The sequence below is a fragment of the Phaethon aethereus genome (assembly GCF_964289735.1).
Source record: "Phaethon aethereus genome assembly, chromosome: 3".
In the NCBI taxonomy this organism is placed as follows: domain Eukaryota; kingdom Metazoa; phylum Chordata; class Aves; order Phaethontiformes; family Phaethontidae; genus Phaethon; species Phaethon aethereus.
Window position 1 is genome coordinate 73,645,258 of NC_138576.1, and position 17,814 is coordinate 73,663,071.

Genomic DNA, 17,814 nt, shown 5'->3' on the forward strand with positions numbered 1-17,814 from the left:
GCGCCGCGCCCCCCCGCCCCGGGGGGGGAGAGGGGCGCCCCGCGCGCCGCCGCCTGGTCCCCGAAGGGCGGTCTCCTCCCGTTCACAACGGGGCGGGGGGGTATGGGGCCGTTTCTGCGGGACAGCGGACACGTTCCTCCCTCCCGCGCGGCGGGACACGGCGGGCCGGGAATGCTGCCTGGAGGTGGCGGTGACAGTTCTCCCCTGCCCGCAGCCGAAACGCGACTCGGGGCGGGAGGAGGATGCCGGCGGCGAGAGAGGCAGCGGCGGGCAGGGGGGACTGCGGCGGCCGCGCCGGGGACCCCGCCGCCCCGGCCCCGCACCTCGCAGCCGTAGAGCTGCCCCAGCTGCTCCACGATCCACTCCTCCAGCACCAGCCGCTTCCGCAGCTCCTTCCGATCGTATTTCACCGTCACTTTCCCCTGTTGGTGACGCCGCTGCTGGACCTGCGCCGCCGCCACCGAGTCCTCCCGGGAGGAGCCGCCGGAGGAGCCGCCGCTACCGCCCCCGCCGCGGGGGCTCTGGAAGAAAACGCGGTTCCCGCCGCCGCCGCCCGCTGCCGCCGCCGCCGCCTCGCTGCCCCCGGTCACCACCGACATGCTCCGCTCCGCCGCGGCTCCCGCCGAGCCGAAAGGCGCGCGCCCGCCCGCCGCTACCGCCGGGCCGCAGCAGCCGCCGGTTGCGTGTGTGTCGCGCTCCCCCGCACCTGCCGTTTAAAGCCTCTCACGGCACCGCGGCGCAGCCGGCCCCGCCGCCGGGGGGCGGGGCCTCAACCGCCGGGGGGCGGGGACAGCCGAGGGGCGGGCCGGCGCGGCACGGCACGGCACCGCGCGGCGCGGCGCGGCACGGCAGGGCAGCGCGTGGCGCGCCGCCCCGGCCCGCCCCGCCGACCCAGCACGGCGGCCGGGCCCCGCCGCGGCCCGTGTGCGGAGCGGCCCGAGGGGGCCGCGCTGCTGGCGGTGGAGCCCCTGGGCCGCCCCGGTGCCGGTGCGTGCGGCTGCTTCTCCTCGCTGTCACCGGAGCCGGAGCGGCATGTGCCGGCGGCGGCAAGGCCCTGCCCGGGGCTGCCCAGGCACCTCGGCCGCTTCGTGATGCTGCTTTGGTGTTTTTTTTAAGGAAATGCAGTATTGCCCCGACGTGCCCACGGCGTTTATGAATACTGCGTGTCTGCAGCACTAAAACGCTGAAGGCGATCGTTTTCTTCTCTTCCCCCGGCGCCGGGGGTGGTGGGATGAACGGTTTGAGGGCAGCCACCTCGAATAGAAGGGGAATATTTGGAGCTGTCAGCAGTTAGGGTAACAATTACCCTAATTGCCAAAGGGCGTTAGTGTTTCCAGCAGCTTTGCGTCTCCCAAGTGGCACCGAGTGAAGCCGCTGGTGGTCCATGGCGCACACCAAAATGCGCCCATGGCTGCAAGTAAGCAGCCAACGTGACGCAGGCGCCCATTAGGGGCCCTGCACTGTCCCCCTGAGCAAAGAGGGGCAGAAGCCAACCCCCTGCACGGGGAGAGCAGGGACTGGAAGTGCCCGGTGTCCCAAAGCTGGGGGATGGCTGTGGGGACCATCCCCGGCACACGCTGACCTGGGGCAGGATGTCTCGAGTCAGCAGAGGGGAAGGGGTACGGATGGCTGGCCACGGTTACACCTGGGCATATCCACCTCACTCAAATCCAAGTCAAACCTCATCTTGTGCCACTAAAGAGATCATAATCTAACACAATCAAGAGATAAAAATCTTATTACTGGCCTTAAATGCCATGATAGATTTCAGATTTTCATCTAAAAATGCGCCAGTTCTTCAAAGCAAAGCGTATAAAGTTAAACTCCTTATCTGTGTGGAGGGACCACATGATTTTCAGAGATACTGAGCAAGTAGGCATCAGCACAGATCACGCTTGAAGCTCGGGTTGCAGGCAGAGCTTGAGAGAAAGCCACATCTCCCAAGGCTGAGCTTGGGCAAGGAGGATGTCATATCTGCTGGGCAGTCGTCTCTGCCGTTACCCAAGCAAATGGTGACTTCCAGCTGCAGCTGGGTAGTGTTGCCTGATGGCTCTTACAAATCTGGGCTTGGGTAAATGCAGTAGGAAAATAGCATCGTCAACAACTTGTTCTTAGAGAAACCAAAAAGACACAGAGGAGTTTTTGAAAGAGGGGAGTGGCTGTCTTTTAAACTTTTGTGTTTGGACTGGCCTATAATTTGGGTCTTCAGATCTGCACATCATGTTGGAAGTCTGGAGCTGACGTTCTCAACCACAAAACTGTTTAGAGCAGAAATATTTTCATCTTTATAGACTGATTTTGTTTTTGGTTGCTGAAAAAAAAATGGATTAATGCAAAAGAAGGTAAATATTGCACGAGAGGCTTTTAAAAGCCATACTAAGCATCATACTTGCCGTTCTGTGGGATATAAAGGAGGAACACCCAAACTGACACCGTAAAAGGATATTTCCTAGAGCCATAAGAATGCTGAGGTGTTTCACACTGGACCTAAGCTGGCTGGAAAATACTGAGATTTTTGTTGCCTGCTGTAGCAAACATCAGGTATACAGGTGGCTAAAATATTCTCATTGACTCTGAGTATGAGCATGCAGAAAGTCTCTGCTGAAGGACTTTTTCAATACTATTATTAATAGGTTATTATAATCACTGCAGACATTTAAAAGCTGGCACCCGCTATTCAAATAGCACTTCCTCAACACTCTTAAAGTACAAAATGAGGTAGAGGGGATTAAAAAGCATGTCCTCAGAGGTTATAATCTCAAAGTTACAATTCTAGCATAATGTGTAGTGGTTGGTAAATGTGGGTGGATGAGAAACTGGTAGAACTGCCAGCATTGTCATAAGGCAGTTTTATGTGCCACTGGTTTTTCATTCCGTTTTTCAAGCAAGTGCAATCTTCAGGAAGCCAGGGCAAAAAGTGCTGCCAGGAATCTTCCCTGCAACGATTTTGCTTCATTTGAAAGGAAGTTCTAGTTGTTTAAAAGTCAAAGTTGAGCAAAAACGTTTAGATCTGCTAACATCCTGGGAATGAGCAACGCGGCCCTGTGTGGGCACAATCTCTACTCCGGAGTGGCTGGAGGCGTATGAGAGCATTTCTTGGAGTGAGACGTTTCCTCGCAAACGCTGCTGCATACCACAACGGAACCATTAATGCTTACACCCATAACAAAGACAAGAGTTATGGTGGCAGAGAGAGGAACAATCCTTCCCAACCCTTCAGCCCCTGTTGCAGACCTACCTGGAGGAAGGAATTCAGGGCATAAGAGATCAGGCTTCATAGGTAAGGGTCTTCCAGCAGCTAAATCAAAATCACAGCGCTGCATTTCATCTAAAGCTAATCAATAGTAATCTAAAGCTCATCATCTAAAGCTGATCAATAAAACCAAAGAGGAGATAAAATACACCACCACTGAAACACTGTGCTCTCTCAGTGTGATCATGTCCAGGTCTCTCTCACAAGAACATTTTATCAGCTGACGGGTGTCCTGGTTTCGGCTGGGATAGAGTTAATTTTCTTCACAGAAGCTAGTGTGAGGCTATGTTTTGGATGTGGGATGAGAACCACAACAACAGAATAAGTAAAGAACAGACAACATGAATTAGGAAACACCAAAGGCAGAGGAACATTTGCATCACTGGCACTTCCTGATGTTTCTTTCCCAAAGAGTGGATGTGGAAATCTCTTGTGAATAGCAGCGACATGAAGCTATACCCACTTCCCATGCAGGTATTGCAGGGTCCTAACCTGTTTTCCAGTCAAAGAAAAAGAATATCTGGGCTAATTTTTCAGGAGGTTTATGCAGTGACCCTTGATGGCTCAAGGCCCTGAGCATTAACTACCTGTTCACCTTTAGTAACCCTCTTTGATAGCAGGTATATTCTCTTTCTAAACAATTGACACTTCCAACAGTGCTGACCACAAATGTCAGTGTTGACTCATTTCTGTGGCTAAAAGGTTCTTCTCTAGACAAGCGTGCTATTTAGGAAACAAAGTTTAGGCTTATTATCTTCAGTGGTAGTCTAAAAACCCATTTTCCTATGCTGGTCAAAACCAAAACCCCTTTCTTATGCCACTCTCCACAAGTTTTCCTTCCCTGGACGCTGCTCAAAGGAAGGACCCCTATAGCTTGCCTCCTCTCCATGGCTTTCTGCTGTTTCATGGCAGCTTTGCTTAGATGTTTCCATGCTCTTTTCCAAACAACTTTGGAAATAAAAAGTTGCTGAACTCTGAAATAAACCAGTAAGCGTCATGAAATTTCATTCAGTTCAGTACCTGTTATTTTTCTGAGGCATTTGCTCTTTAAGGGATTCATGTGCATGTAATTTTGGCAGTTTCTGCGTCATGTGATGATGTGCTCAGGAAGAAATTAGAGTCAAGTGGAAGACTCATAGGCTGGCCATTAGTTGCAGATTTTCAGCAACCCAGAATTGTTTAAAATTGCAAAGTACACACCAGTTGGTGATTTTATTTCCTTGTTGAAATGCACATTAGCCTTTACATGTCCTCAGAATCATAGGAGCTGTTTCATACTTGTATTTCTTGGCTTGCTAGCAAAATACTTGAGTTCGGAGTTGCCGGGGAATCTCCTACCTATGTAATGATAGACTCCGTTATTTTTGCAATACTAGACAGTCTTTGTCTACCGGCTACGCCGCCATTTCAGAGCTCTGCGTGGCATCTTGTTGGTGAGCTGTGAGGCATACTAGTGAAATTCAGCGTCGCAGGGCTTCTCTTTTGCACCATTGTTGGACACTGCCATCATCCAGATAGTCTGTCTTGTGGCTGGTGACTGCATCTGAGGAGTGTGGTGACACTGTCTGGAGTTTTTTAATGTTATTTCTGTGCAAGAAAAGTGTTTCATCAATGATGAGCCCTGACACCCCACTCAGCTTGGAGGAGGTTTCACCCCTGTGGGTACTGGGATTACGCCTGTGCATTGCCTTGTCTGGATCAGTGTTGCCATCCTCCGCATCAATAAGCAAAAGCAGTTTGGGGGAATACTGCCATAGTTCATAAACCACTGCAGGACTAAGCTTTGCTTTCATCACAGCAGTAGCCCGTGTGTGTCAGACAGTGTATGAGTGCCATTTTTGTGTCTTCTGTTTGAATTTAGCTTAGGGCTATGAGCTGTTAATGGGTTCTGTGTCTCTAAGTGATTTTCTACTTTGCATGTCCTAATTAATGTCCATCCCTCTGACTGGTAACTTCCTTATCTCCCCAGACATATTATGATTTTGTTTTCATTTTCGACTGCTTTTCATCTGTTTGTGATATTGATGTTCCATATTCCAAAGACCATGTGTTTGCGTCAATCTATCATCCTCAGCACTGCAGACTTTTTGTTCTTGCAGCCATCCTTTTGATGCTCCAAACCCCTGCGTCTTCAGTTTGTTTTGCCTTTACTAAAAAGCTCCTCAGAATCTGGCTCTTACAAATGTTTGTTACCAAGGGCTGCTTTTTCCTCTTCGTCCTTTCTTGTAGAGACCACTGCCTCATTGCTCAACACCCAGCTGTAATACCCATGGTCAAAGCAGTAATTCTAATACTAGTCATTGATAAAATAATGACATAAAGCAAATATTTGTTACGTTGGAGTGTTTGCTCTGGTCCCTCTTGCCTATGATATAATCTGTTTATAGCTTGAGACTGTCTGACTGAAACTTTGGAAGACTTGCATTTCAAGAGGAGATTGTTGGGTACTTGTGAGTTACACAGGCCAAGCAGTTACATTCAGGTACAAGGCAAATGCTACATGAGAGGGAGAAAAAATAGAAGGAAAAACAAACTTGTACACATACATCCATTATTTCCTACAAAGTAAACGGGCACAGTGACAGCCTCTTCCTGTCTTAGAGCAGAGATCCAAGCACGGGATGTGACTGTAGCCTCGTTTCTTCCCTATACCAGTAGTGGCTGGAGATTGCGATGCCCTGACGTCTGCCAGCGGTGGCCATTCCTCTTCAGTGGAATTCCTCCAAACCCTCGCCTTACACACATCGTGGAGGACCACATGACGCGTCTATGTAGCCACTCCCAGATGAGAAGGCTAATTAGAACCCCTGTATACTTGCTGTCCATAGGAGCCTCCTCTCCTGCTCCCAGCCCTGCCTCTGGCTGCCCAGCTGGTGTCCTCAGGGAGAAACCTGCTCTTTGGGCTCCTCCTGGGTGCACGTCTTGGCAGTCTGCATGGGACCCAGGTGCCAGTCGGCCCTGGCTCCCCCAGCTGCTCTTGCAGCGGCAGTGGTGAGAAAGGATACCAGGTCCTTTAGAGCAGGAGGCCTCTCTGGAAGGGCTCCAGTTTGCTAAAGTAGGCAATCTGGGTGCCCGCGATTGAGTCTCAGAAAGCAGCCAGAAATTCAGAGCACTCCCAAGTATCAAGTACAACTTCTCTGAGCATCTCTGGTGTGCGCCGCTCAGTCGTGTTAGGATACGCAGGTTGTGCTGTCATGGTACTTTGGGTGGAGGATATGTAGCAACTAAAGAAGAAGTAGGTAACCTCTGTCTACTTGCACTTGCCCTCAGTAACGTCAGCAATTCCTGGTACAAATAACCTATGATTGTTCATCTGAGCGCTACCACCCAAACTGTCAGTTTTATTTAGAAAGATGTGGACAGCCTTCCTTTTTTCTGGAAGAGATTAGTGGGGAGATAGGGAATCAATAAAGCAAAAGATTTGGAAAAAACCCCAACAAAACAACAGCAAAACAAACCATGAAGCAGGGCTGGACAATTAACATCCCTCAGCCTCTAGTAATATTGATTGTTGTTTTGCCCTTGAATGCCACTCGGCTTACATAGAAGTATTAACCCCTTGGTAAAATACAAAGGGAGAAAATGAGTAACACAGATAAAGTATTTATATTAGTCCATAAAAAGAGACAAACAAAAACATTAAAAGAAAGTATAGGTTAGAGAGTGAGACACTCACAATATCTAGATTAATAATATTCTGGATCAGTCGTCTCCCAGACTGGTACCTGTCACCTCTGCTCCACAGTCCATTTCACTTGCACTCAAGAAATAATGAAGAATGATAATAAGTTATTCTGTATAGCTTGGCCAGCCTGTAGAGGAGGGATGTAGTGAGTTTTTACCCATTTTGCTTGGCAATCAGTGGTGAATGATAGCACTCAGGTGCTTGGATCTGGGAAGAAAAAAATCCAGAAAAAAATAAAAGCTAAGACAGAAAGCAATCACTTGGCAATTTGGGTGGCAATAGTCCGGCTTTGCCTCGTCCCAGCATCCCTGCACCTGAAAGCATTCTGCAGAAGAATGTATGCAGAGTGAGCGCGTGACCGTATAAAACCTGGCGTGGATGTGTAGCTAAAGCCTGGTGCCGTTCTTGGTCATTGTACAAGAAAGGGATGCTAAACTTCCCAAGTCCTTAGTTACCTCCTTTGGGAAAGCAGGAACCATACTGGGCTGTTTAGCATGGAAAGAGCGGGTGGTCTCTCTGGCTATAACAAGAGATGTCAAGAGCACAAGAACTGTTAAAAGCGTTAAGTAATTGATGCCATCCCAGTGCATGTTCTTTCAAGCTAAAAGCTGTTTTGATGGAGGAAGCGTAAACACTCAAGAGGGCTAGTTGGTGAAAGCTATCAGCTATGGTTTGAATAGAGAACAAAATGAGGAGCAAAGTAGAACAAGCTCTGCTGCTCAGGTGCCTTCTAGAAGATTGTTACAAGAGTGCTGAGCACACTTCTCAAACCTTTAGGAAATTCCAAGTTGCCACCGAAAATCTAGTAAACTAAGAATGTGGAGGATGCAGGTGTTGAAGAAAGAAGGTCAGCAAAATACAGAGCAGCAAAAAACCCAGTTCATCATTTTTATATGTATATCAGAGAATGCAGTTCAATAAAAGAAATGCAAATGCTCCATATTCATCTGGAGTGGTCAGCTGCACAAACACATCATTGGAAAATGCAAGTTTGACAGCAGTTCTACCAACAAGGACCAAGGGGATCTGTATCACAGACTGAAAATGGATCAGAAACATGCTGTGGTGAAGAAAGCTACATCACAGTGGGATGTATAAAGAAGAGTGACATACACAGGAGACACGAAGTAACTTTACTGTGTGATATTCTGTGAGTGAGGCCCCTGTTAAGAGTGTGAGACTCCAGAAGAGATTGGACCTATTGGCCAGAAATTGGCGAAAAGCAACTGGAATGATTAAAGGTCTGAAAGACATGCCCTTTCTGTAATAACCCACAGGGAAAGACTAAAGGAACCAGAAATATTTAGTTTATAAAATGCAGAAGTGTCAATAAAGCTGAGGGAAATAATATGCTCTCGACCTCATGTGGTGAGCACAGGGAATAATGAACTTAAACTGAAGCAAAGGAGATTTTGATTAAACGTGATGAAAATATTTCCAGCGGTAGGGATAAAGAAATGGCAAAATACGCTTGCTGCCTAGGGAGGCTGTGGAATCCACTTCTTCACAGGTTTTTCACAAAGAGAAAGGCAAATATTTATTGTTTGTTTATTTCTCTACAGGGAGAGTTTATCCAGCCCGAAGGCAAGGAGATGAACTAGGAGCCTCTCAGGCTACACCTATCCCCATAAGCTGGCCAGGGCCAGGAGCAGGCTCAAGCCCTGGTACCCAACTGCTCGCTAAGCTAGTGGTGCTGTTCCCATTGGAGCTCAGCCCTGAACTGGCTGCTGTCCTGGGGACCTAATCTCCAAAGATTGTCCCCAACAGCCACTGTGGACAAGGCCATCCCATTCAGGGTGAAAAGTATTCAACTGCACCATGCTACTTGCCCCCAGGGCGAAAGAAAAGGTCATGGCCCTGCTTCTTGTAAAGATATGGCCTAAAAGTGCCCTCCGGTCCTAATTTCTGTGGGTATTTCTGTACCAACCTATTTTTAACAAGGAGAATCCAAAAGCCCTCTCTAAATATGTGCAATTTAAATGAATAAGCTTTTATTTGTACAGCAACCATCCAGCTCTGGGGCATTCATGCAATTTTGCTGCACTTAGCAGCTCTGTATAAATAACATATGAAGAGAAATATTCCATGTGTAAGCATAAGATCTTCATAAATACAAAATAGTTATAATAACCCATCGCAATATTACCAAGATGAAAGTCCAATTATCCTAAGTTCTTTTACAAATCTGTAGCAAGAGACGCTCTATGTCCTAAACTTTGCACAGTATGGCTTGAGACAACAGAGCAGAGGTTAAAAACAGGTGGTCATGTAAGGCATCTGGTTACATAAAGGACAATTTTTTAAAGTGTAAAAATGAGATGGTCTGCAGTAATTTTCAGTATAAGGCACAATTTAGCATTTTCTCCCCCACTTAGGCTTAAGTCATTTTCCAGGAGGTTCAGCTCGGTAAGGTTTATACAATGATAAGACGGCTTCAAAATTTAATTTTCTTGTATGAATATGCATATTAGTTAATCTGTTAAACGCCTGTCTAGATTGCCTCCGTTTAATGAGCTTCAAAGAATTGGATAGTACAGAGATGATTTATGAGCTTTTACCTACAGATACTGTCCTATATTTAACTTTCTAATTGCAATGGGAGGAGGGTGAAACACTGTCAGGTTCAATAAACACAAGTTACACTTTCTAGCTGCAGTCAACTTTATTCTGTGATTCAGGCCTTGCGTGTTTCTAAGCATCACTGAGAGTTTGGGTATCGGCACTTCATAAAACTGTTTCCTAAAGTGAAATTCAGAGCAGTGTTACAAAATAGGCCCATATATTTCTTGCAGTAGTGAGAATACCATCTACATCGGGGTTATTTTCTTTTCCTTTCAAGCCACCATAAGAAAAACATCACAGGCATCAGCTAGTTAGTAACCTCTTAGTGCACTGACCTGTTTGATGTTCACAGGAGGGTTAGTCAATATATTAGCCTTAGATAGGGTCCCATTAGTAATTTATGCACTAATTTTATTACATAGCTCAATCTCCATCTGCCCCACAGCCTGCAAATGCCCCTCCGTCACACACTACTACATAAAAAGGTGAGTTATAAAAAAATAAAGTTATTAACTCTATTTATATTTTGGTCGTATGCAATGTGAAAGGCATGGTATTGAGATATGTTTGTAATATTTTGCAATTAAAAAGTGGTACTATGTTACTAGTTTTAAATATGGTATCCTAGCTAACGTTAAATTAATAATTAATCATTTAGGGCATTTCTAATGATTCCTATTGCTAAGCTCCTTTTGTACTGATTCTCAAAAACTCACTAGACTGACCTCAAAAAGAACCCCTGGCATTTGAAGAAATCAAATGTAGATATATGCTAGCTTTTCTAGGTTAGTACATTAGTAATTAATCTTTCAAGAACAGACAATAAAATGTCCCTGGTATGTTGTAAATAGGAAAAGATTGCAATTTGCCATGAATCATCCTGAGAATGGGAGAAGGAGCTTAATGAATCAAAGGAAAACCAGGCAGAAATTGAATTCAGTAAGATACACCTGCTAAATCATGTGTTTTCTGATGATAAGGCTGGATCTAAAGCAGCTGTTCTAGAAAATGTAAGGTGACTCTGAAAAAACTAGTGAGGCCGAGCAGATGAAAAGGATTGAACTGATGTTTGGTGCTATGTGGAATGGTCCTTCAGCTCAGGCATGCTCGTGTTGAATTATCTATCTATGCCTATTTTTTGGTATATAAGTTGCACTCACATTTTTTCTGGCTACAGTGTGTTTATATTCATCCACCTAAATTATTCCTGGAACGATACGTAGTACAGCTCTGTAGCACTAGGAAATGAGGCAATTACAGGTAAAGTTAATAAATCCACTTTGACTGACCTCCCCCCTGAGAGCTGACTCCCAAGCCCGTGCTCAGGCAGCTGCACTTTCCGCGCGGTGCGGGAGGCACCTCAGAAGAGCAACCCCAAACAAGCTTTCGCAGAAGGTGCCCGACCCGAGTCCGTGGCGGCGAGCCCCCCTCAGAACCGCCGCGGCGGATTCTGAAGAAGAGCCAGCAGCAGCGTAGCAGCGCCGCTGCGGCGCTTTATTTGGGGTCATGCACCCCGCTTCTCGCAGCGTGACTTCAGCAGGGGCTGGGGGGGCTGCGCTGGCGGGCACCGGGGTGGCTAAAGCAGTCTCCTGGGAGGAGGCTTTTTTTTAGGATGACTCTCAAGCGATCCTAGACTCAACCTCTCCAGCCTTCTGCCTGAGTTCCCTAACTATGAGGTTGCTATTTAGATGGCGGAAAGCAAACATTTACTCACTACATCTTCTTCGTAGTTGGTAACCCCCATCACACCCTAAACCACTCTTTCTGCCAGCAGTTTTCTTGAACAATACTATTAAACGGCCTTTCTACAGGTTTTTAAGTGAATAGAAGTATTGTAATCTTTCATGGCTGGAGCCAGTGTCTCCTGCCAGGCTTTCTCAGTTCTCATCCTTAGGATTTTGGGCCACAGGATTTGCCCGTAGGATTTTGGCCTATGGTCTGTTAGTGAAAAAAAAACCCAAACAACGCTTCCATGAAAAGACATATGCCTGATTTCAGCTCCAGTCTGACGTATCTGCTAGCAGAAGCACATCTCTGCATCATTCAAAAGAAGGCAGCACAGTGCTCGTCTGAGTTACATTTTTAGGAATCTCTTTTTAAAAAAGGTAAAAGGAAAAAAACAGGTGTTCCTTGTTGGCTGAAGGGAGGTGGAGAAATTAATTCTGAATTTATTCTGAATTGATAGTACTCTGCATTGCACCATGCCTGGATGAATATATTAGACTGTACAATATTATTATTATAAGAGACATGATATTAATGGCAGTAACTATTTTACCATTAAGTAATTCAGCAATACCCATCTGTTTGTTTACTAGCACTTTCACCTGGCTGATCTCCACCTTTCTGATATCGGCTATGAGATTTGTGAATCCTCTAGGTTCACAGGTTAACATGACAGGACATGTTTCTTTTTATGCCAAAGCATTTAAAGTATATTGTAATTTATTAATTAAATTTTAAAAAAATTAAAGCCCCTCTCCTCATAGCACAGCTAGGTTGTTATGTGTAAATTTCTTATGAGTACTGCCATTAAATGTTGTTCCTTAGAGCAGGGTCTTCTATATCATCAGTAATGTCAGCTGAAGTCTTTTCTCCTTTAGAGTTCCCATTAGCCGCAACAAATCTTTCTCTTGCTGCCTGTGCATACTCTGACTGCCATTTCAACACTGACTCATGACTGAGAAGAGATTAAGACTTTGACTTGACAGGTTATAATCCTCAGCCTGCAATGGGAATGTCTGCTGCCCACAGAGCAAAGCCATGCTCTGCTATCTTACAGCTGCCAGCCCATGCCTGAGGAGGCATGATGGCCCCGTCTGATGTAATTCAGCTTGTCCTGATTAGATGGGGAGAAAAAAAATACACAGATATCTAATTGAAGCATGGGAATTATTTTATTGGATTACTAATGCACTTCAAAAATCTGTGGTAACATTTATTAAGTAAGTCTTTGGTCACATATGTAACCTGGTTTACACAGGGTGAAGGTTGGAAACTGCATCCTGTGAAGTGGTTGGAGCTCCTCTTGACTGCTGAACAGGCAGTATTTTTCATGTTCTTTCCAAGTCATCCTTATGAATCACGAACATTTTCTGTCTCTGAAGCCGTATAATACTGCACAAATGCTGAGCATGGCGCCTGTTCTACGGAGCAGTGCCAGTGCTTTAATATGTATTCCAGTATATTGCATACATGGAAAAAAAACGTTAGCTTAAATAAAGTGTAGCAATACACTTACACAAAACACACCTCTCTTGTATTTTCTCGTGTGCTTAGTTTCCTACCATCTGCTTTGCACATAACGCTCATCGTGCAGCAGCTTCCAGGACTTTGGCATTCCTAGTGCAGAAGCCATGCTTCCTCCCTGTTACAATGCTAAGCTTTTATTTAATTTGAAAAAATAACATGCATAGGTTATACACAAAACTGAAACAGTCTAATTGAATAATAATGATTTCTATAGGAAACAGCTTAAAAAACCTGCTAGGGCTACATCATATCAAGTTGGCAGATACTAATCCTCAATTTATATTTAACTGCCGTTAATTGCCGTACTGAGGTAACGTAACCATCCAATTTAGAAAAATGCCAGAAAAGTCCTGAGGATCATTACAAAAACCCGGTTTTCCTTAATATGCTTAGGAACGTGGGACTGCGCGCTGTGTTTTGCTTCTTGGAGGGCGCAGCATGGAGGAAGACCAAAGCAGGTTTCTGGCAGTGATGCAACAGGAGGACCCTGCCTGGTGTCAGGGGACTCCTCGAGGCCACTCCGCGACCGAGGCCACGCTGGGTACAGGGCATGGGCCATGTCACCTCTCAGCAAGACACTTACGGAGCCGCGTCTCTGGTCCAGGTTGGTGTTATTTCAGTAAATACATCCAAGTGTTATTACCATTGTTACTATTATTATTGCTATTATTTTCTAATTTTACCTGCTGAGAGGGTAAAAATACTGATTTCATAATTTCTGCAGTTATACCTACGACTTGTTCTCCCACACTCCTTCCCCCATGCGGAGTTTTGTTTGTGTGTTTCTGAGCTTCTGAGCCTTTTGCAGTGATGAGCTGCCGCAGAGAAGTACGGTCCTGTCTTTATTTAGCAGGGGACTTCGAATTAGGCAATTAAACCGGGCTGCTGTGGTTTGCCTTGCAGACTGGCCATTTTCTCTTGCCATTTCCTTTGTGGCAATCTTCACCTTGACTTTGTGGCTGAAGTTCTGCAGCGTTCATCTGTGTCTGCACTTGTCGCCTGCCTTTGCATCTAACAGTACAATTCTGTCTCCTGGAAGGTTTTTCTCCTGGTCTTCCTCTCAGCAGAGGGGACCTTACTGCACGGAGGAGAAGGGCTGCACCGTCACCCGTTTCACCTGGAGGTCGCTCCAAGCTGGGCTTGGGGAGAACGGGGTAAAAAGTTGAGCTAAAAACAGATGAAAGGGAAAAAAACAAACCACAGCTAGAAATAGGCCCTGAAATCTGGGAAATAATCCCAGGGCAGCTCTGTTTGTAACTCATTCCTGACTCGTTTCTGCAGATGCCCAGAACGTCCTGCCCTCCCAGCACAGACACGGGAAGGCTCAGAGCGGGGCCGGGCTGGGCCACCGCTTTGGGCAGGTCACGTCGGTGCTGTCTGCGGAGCCGTGCGGCAGCTCTGGGTGTGCGAAGCACTGCCACTTTCCCCGCGGTGCTGCTCCCGTGCCCGTGGCGTGCTGGCACGCCTGGAGGCTGCAGAGGCCTGAGCAGGCCACCACATGGCTGGTAGAAGTCTTCCCGCTGCCTATCCTTCAGATGTCCATCCTAGCCCCACTCCACCTCTCCGTGCCCAGCGTAGAGCCTCAGGATGAAAGCCAGCCCCACCGAAGTCAAATGCAAGACTCCATTTGAGCAGATGAAGTTCAGCCAGTGCCTGAAGCCACAGAGTGGGTCTCCTCATTCTTAAAGCAATGTCCCCGCCTTAGTGTCTGTGGCAAAAAGGCTGAGCAAATGTGCAACTTTTGAGCAGTGTGAAGGCTTAGAAACATAAGAAAACCATTTTTCTTTTTGATGTTATGCATCTGAGCAGAAGGGGAAGCTGACTTGCGAGAGACCCCACCTGAAGTACTGTGTCCAGTTCTGGAGCCCTCAGCACAGGAAAGACACGGACCTGTTGAAGCGGGTCCAGAGGAGGGCCACAAAAATGATCAGAGGGATGGAACACCTCTCCTATGAGGACAGGCTGAGAGGGTTGGGGCCGTTCAGCCTGGAGAAGAGAAGGCTCTGGGGAGACCTTCTTGCATCCTTCCAGTACTTAAAGGGGGCTTATAAGAAAGATGGGGACAGACTTTTTAGCAGGGCCTGTTGTGACAGGACAAGGGGTAATGGTTTTAAACTAAAAGAGGGCAGATTTCAGCTGGATCTAAGGAAGAAATGTTTCACAATGAGGGGTGTGGAACACAATGAGGAGGTTGCCCAGAGAGGTGGTAGATGCCCCATCCCTGGAAACATTCCAGGTCAGGTTGGATGGGGCTCTGAGCAGCCTGGTCTAGTTGAAGCTGTCCCTTCTCATTGCAGGGGGGGTTGGACTAGGTGACCTTGAAAGGTTCCTTCTAACCCAAAGATTCTATGATTCCATGTTGTATGATCTTGAATATCTGGGCAGTACCCAAGGGCTACTTTCACAAAAGGCTGTTACTAATCTAAGTCCATGCCTTCACGTCCTCGGCTGCATATTCTCACTGCCGCTGGTGCCAGTGTGAGCACTCCTGCAGCTGCACAGTCATCCAGACCAGGGACCTGATCCACCAGAAAACAGCCCTTCCAGCTAGCTTGGGTGAGGTAGAGGAGGAGGAAGGACTTGACCTCAATACAGCTGATGCGGCTGCATAAATCTCCAGGAGGTAGCAAGTGATACTTGGGCAGTGGTCAGGAAAAGGTGATATAGCGCATTTTGGAAGTAGCTAGTGCTTAAGTCAATGTAAAATGATGCACTCGGGTAGCAAAGTGTGTGCACGCATTGTGTTTTCAGAGCGTAATGCTGGACCTCACAAAACTGAGGTTATAGATCAGACTGTATGTCATGGTTTAACCCCAGCTGGCAACACACGCAGCCGCTCGCTCACTCTGCCCCAGTGGGACGGGGAGAGAATCAGAAGGGTAAAACTGAGAAAACTCATGGGCTGAGATAAAGACAGTTTAACGGGGAAAGCAAAAGCCGCGCACACAAGCAAAGCAAAACAAGGAATCCATTCACCACTCCCCACGGGCAGGCAGGTGTTCAGCCATCTCCAAGGAAGCCGGGCTCTATCACACGTAACGGTTACTTGGGAAGACAAAGGCCATAACTCCAAACGTCCCCCCCTTCCTTCTTCTTCCTGCAGCTTTATATGCTGAGCATGACGTCATATGGTATGGAATGTCCCTTTGGTCAGCTGGGGCCACGTGTTCCAGCTGTGTCGCCTCCCAGCTGTTTGTGCACCCCCAGCCTACTTGCTGGTGGGGTGGGGTGAGAAGCAGAAAAGGCCTGGACTCTGCCTAACCACTGCTCAGCAATAACGAAAACATGTCTCTATTATCAACACTGTTTACAGCACAAATCGAAAACATAGACCCATATTAACTACTGTGAAGAAAATTAACTCAATCCCAGCTAAAACCAGCATGCTGTAATATATTATTAGCCAGCACAATATCAATTCCAGTACTCATATACTAGATTCACTATGAAATTCATAAAGGTTACAAGGTACTCACATTGATTGTCCCAAGGAGGTGGAGCATCTCCCTTTCTGGCTTTTTAAGAACAGACCAAACATGGAGGAGGTGCATCCCTGCATCCCTGCTCCTAGATCCCTTTTCCATGATTCCACAAAAAAACCCCATCATCAAAGTAATCTAAAACAATTTCAAAATCCAAATACATTCAAATATATCAACATGCGTCTCAGCCAAAAAAAGCACCAAAACCATCAATAAGTTCTTCAATAGCTTCACTGGGGACATCCTGCCTGTTTGAGGCCTCTCCAGCAGTGAATACCGTCTAGAGTCAAACCAGCTGTCTAGTCCAAGAGCCAGTAAAATCCTTTAAATCATTGCTCTTTCCTCTCTTGAACACTTAACATTTGCTGAAATCTATAACTGAGACCCCAGTTCAAGGACAGCTTTCAAGTTAATACAGGTTAACAGCTTTTTTTGGTGGGTAAATTCATCACAACTCCCCCATTTGTGGCAGTACGGTCCCTTGGTGAGGCTTTTGGTGTGTCAGTCACTCACGTCTTCCCTTGCATGCCATGACCTCTGGCAACCACTGGAAAGAGATGTTTGAATTTCTGTAACACTTCACAGAAGCACAGATCATTAAGGTTGGAAAAGACCTTTAAGATCATCAAGTCCAACTATCAACCCAACACCACCATGCTCACTAAACCATGTCCTGAAGTGCCACATCCACATGCTTTTTGAACATTTCCAGTGATGGTGACTCCACCACCTCCCTGGGCAGCCTGTTCCAATGTTTGGCCACTCTCTCAGTGAAGAAATTTTTCCTAATATCTAGTCTGAACCACCCCTGGCACAACTTGAGGCCATTTCCTCTTGTTCTATCACTAGTTACTTGGGAGAAGAAGTTACTTGGTTACACATCTCAGGTCCACTTCATTTGCTCTCATTAATAATGGAGCACGTTTGATTTGGAGCAAATTTAGCCTTTGTAGCCAGCTAGGTTGAGGAAGTATCAGGTCTTTATTGATTGCCCTTTTGAGATTTTTTTCCCCATTTATTTAGTTGGGAACCATTTCACATGGCTTTTCTTACATTTACCGAGCACCAGAAATCAATCAGAGTGTGGGAAACAAAAATCTTGATGGTCCATCAATATTTCAGGCCCCATCAACAACACATATAATTTTATCTAGAAAGGGATTTGAAATTTGCTCAGTTTGTGGCTTTGGAGTGGAGCCAGCTCCATCCAGCAAAACCAAAGCCTCGAGTAGGTTACGGTGCCAGACGCTCCAGCTGCCCCTCGTGGCCGGCCAGCCAGCCCGGCAGCCCTGCGTACAATGCCACCCCTGTGACCATGGAGGACTGTAGGGCAACTGGGGTTTCACGTGATTTATTTGCTTCTCCCGCACTTAATGTGGCAAAGGGTCCTGCCAGTGTGGCAGGACGGAGGGAGCAGGCAATTTCAGCCCCTCTCAGAGACTTTGGGCCAAAGCTCTTGCCCTTCTGCCCTCACTCTGCCTCACCCAAATGGCACTGACTGTCCAGGGAGAAAAAATCCAGTGTCCTTACTGCAAATCCCTCCTTTCCTCAGGGCTGGCCTTTATGTTGCTGATTTATTT

General features: G+C 46.7%; 1 protein-coding gene across 1 annotated transcript in view; it reads right to left on the reverse strand.

Annotated features, from left to right (window-relative positions):
• PPP1R14C (protein phosphatase 1 regulatory inhibitor subunit 14C) overlaps window positions 1–599 on the reverse strand; it is a gene marked incomplete at both ends in the record, with an annotated part of 53,919 nt that extends 53,320 nt beyond the window's left edge. The window contains one exon of the mRNA XM_081998142.1: window positions 324–599. Within this exon, the coding sequence (XP_081854268.1) occupies window positions 324–599 (276 nt within the window). The remainder of the gene's footprint in view (window positions 1–323) is intronic.
• Between the last annotated feature and the right edge of the window lie 17,215 nt (window positions 600–17,814).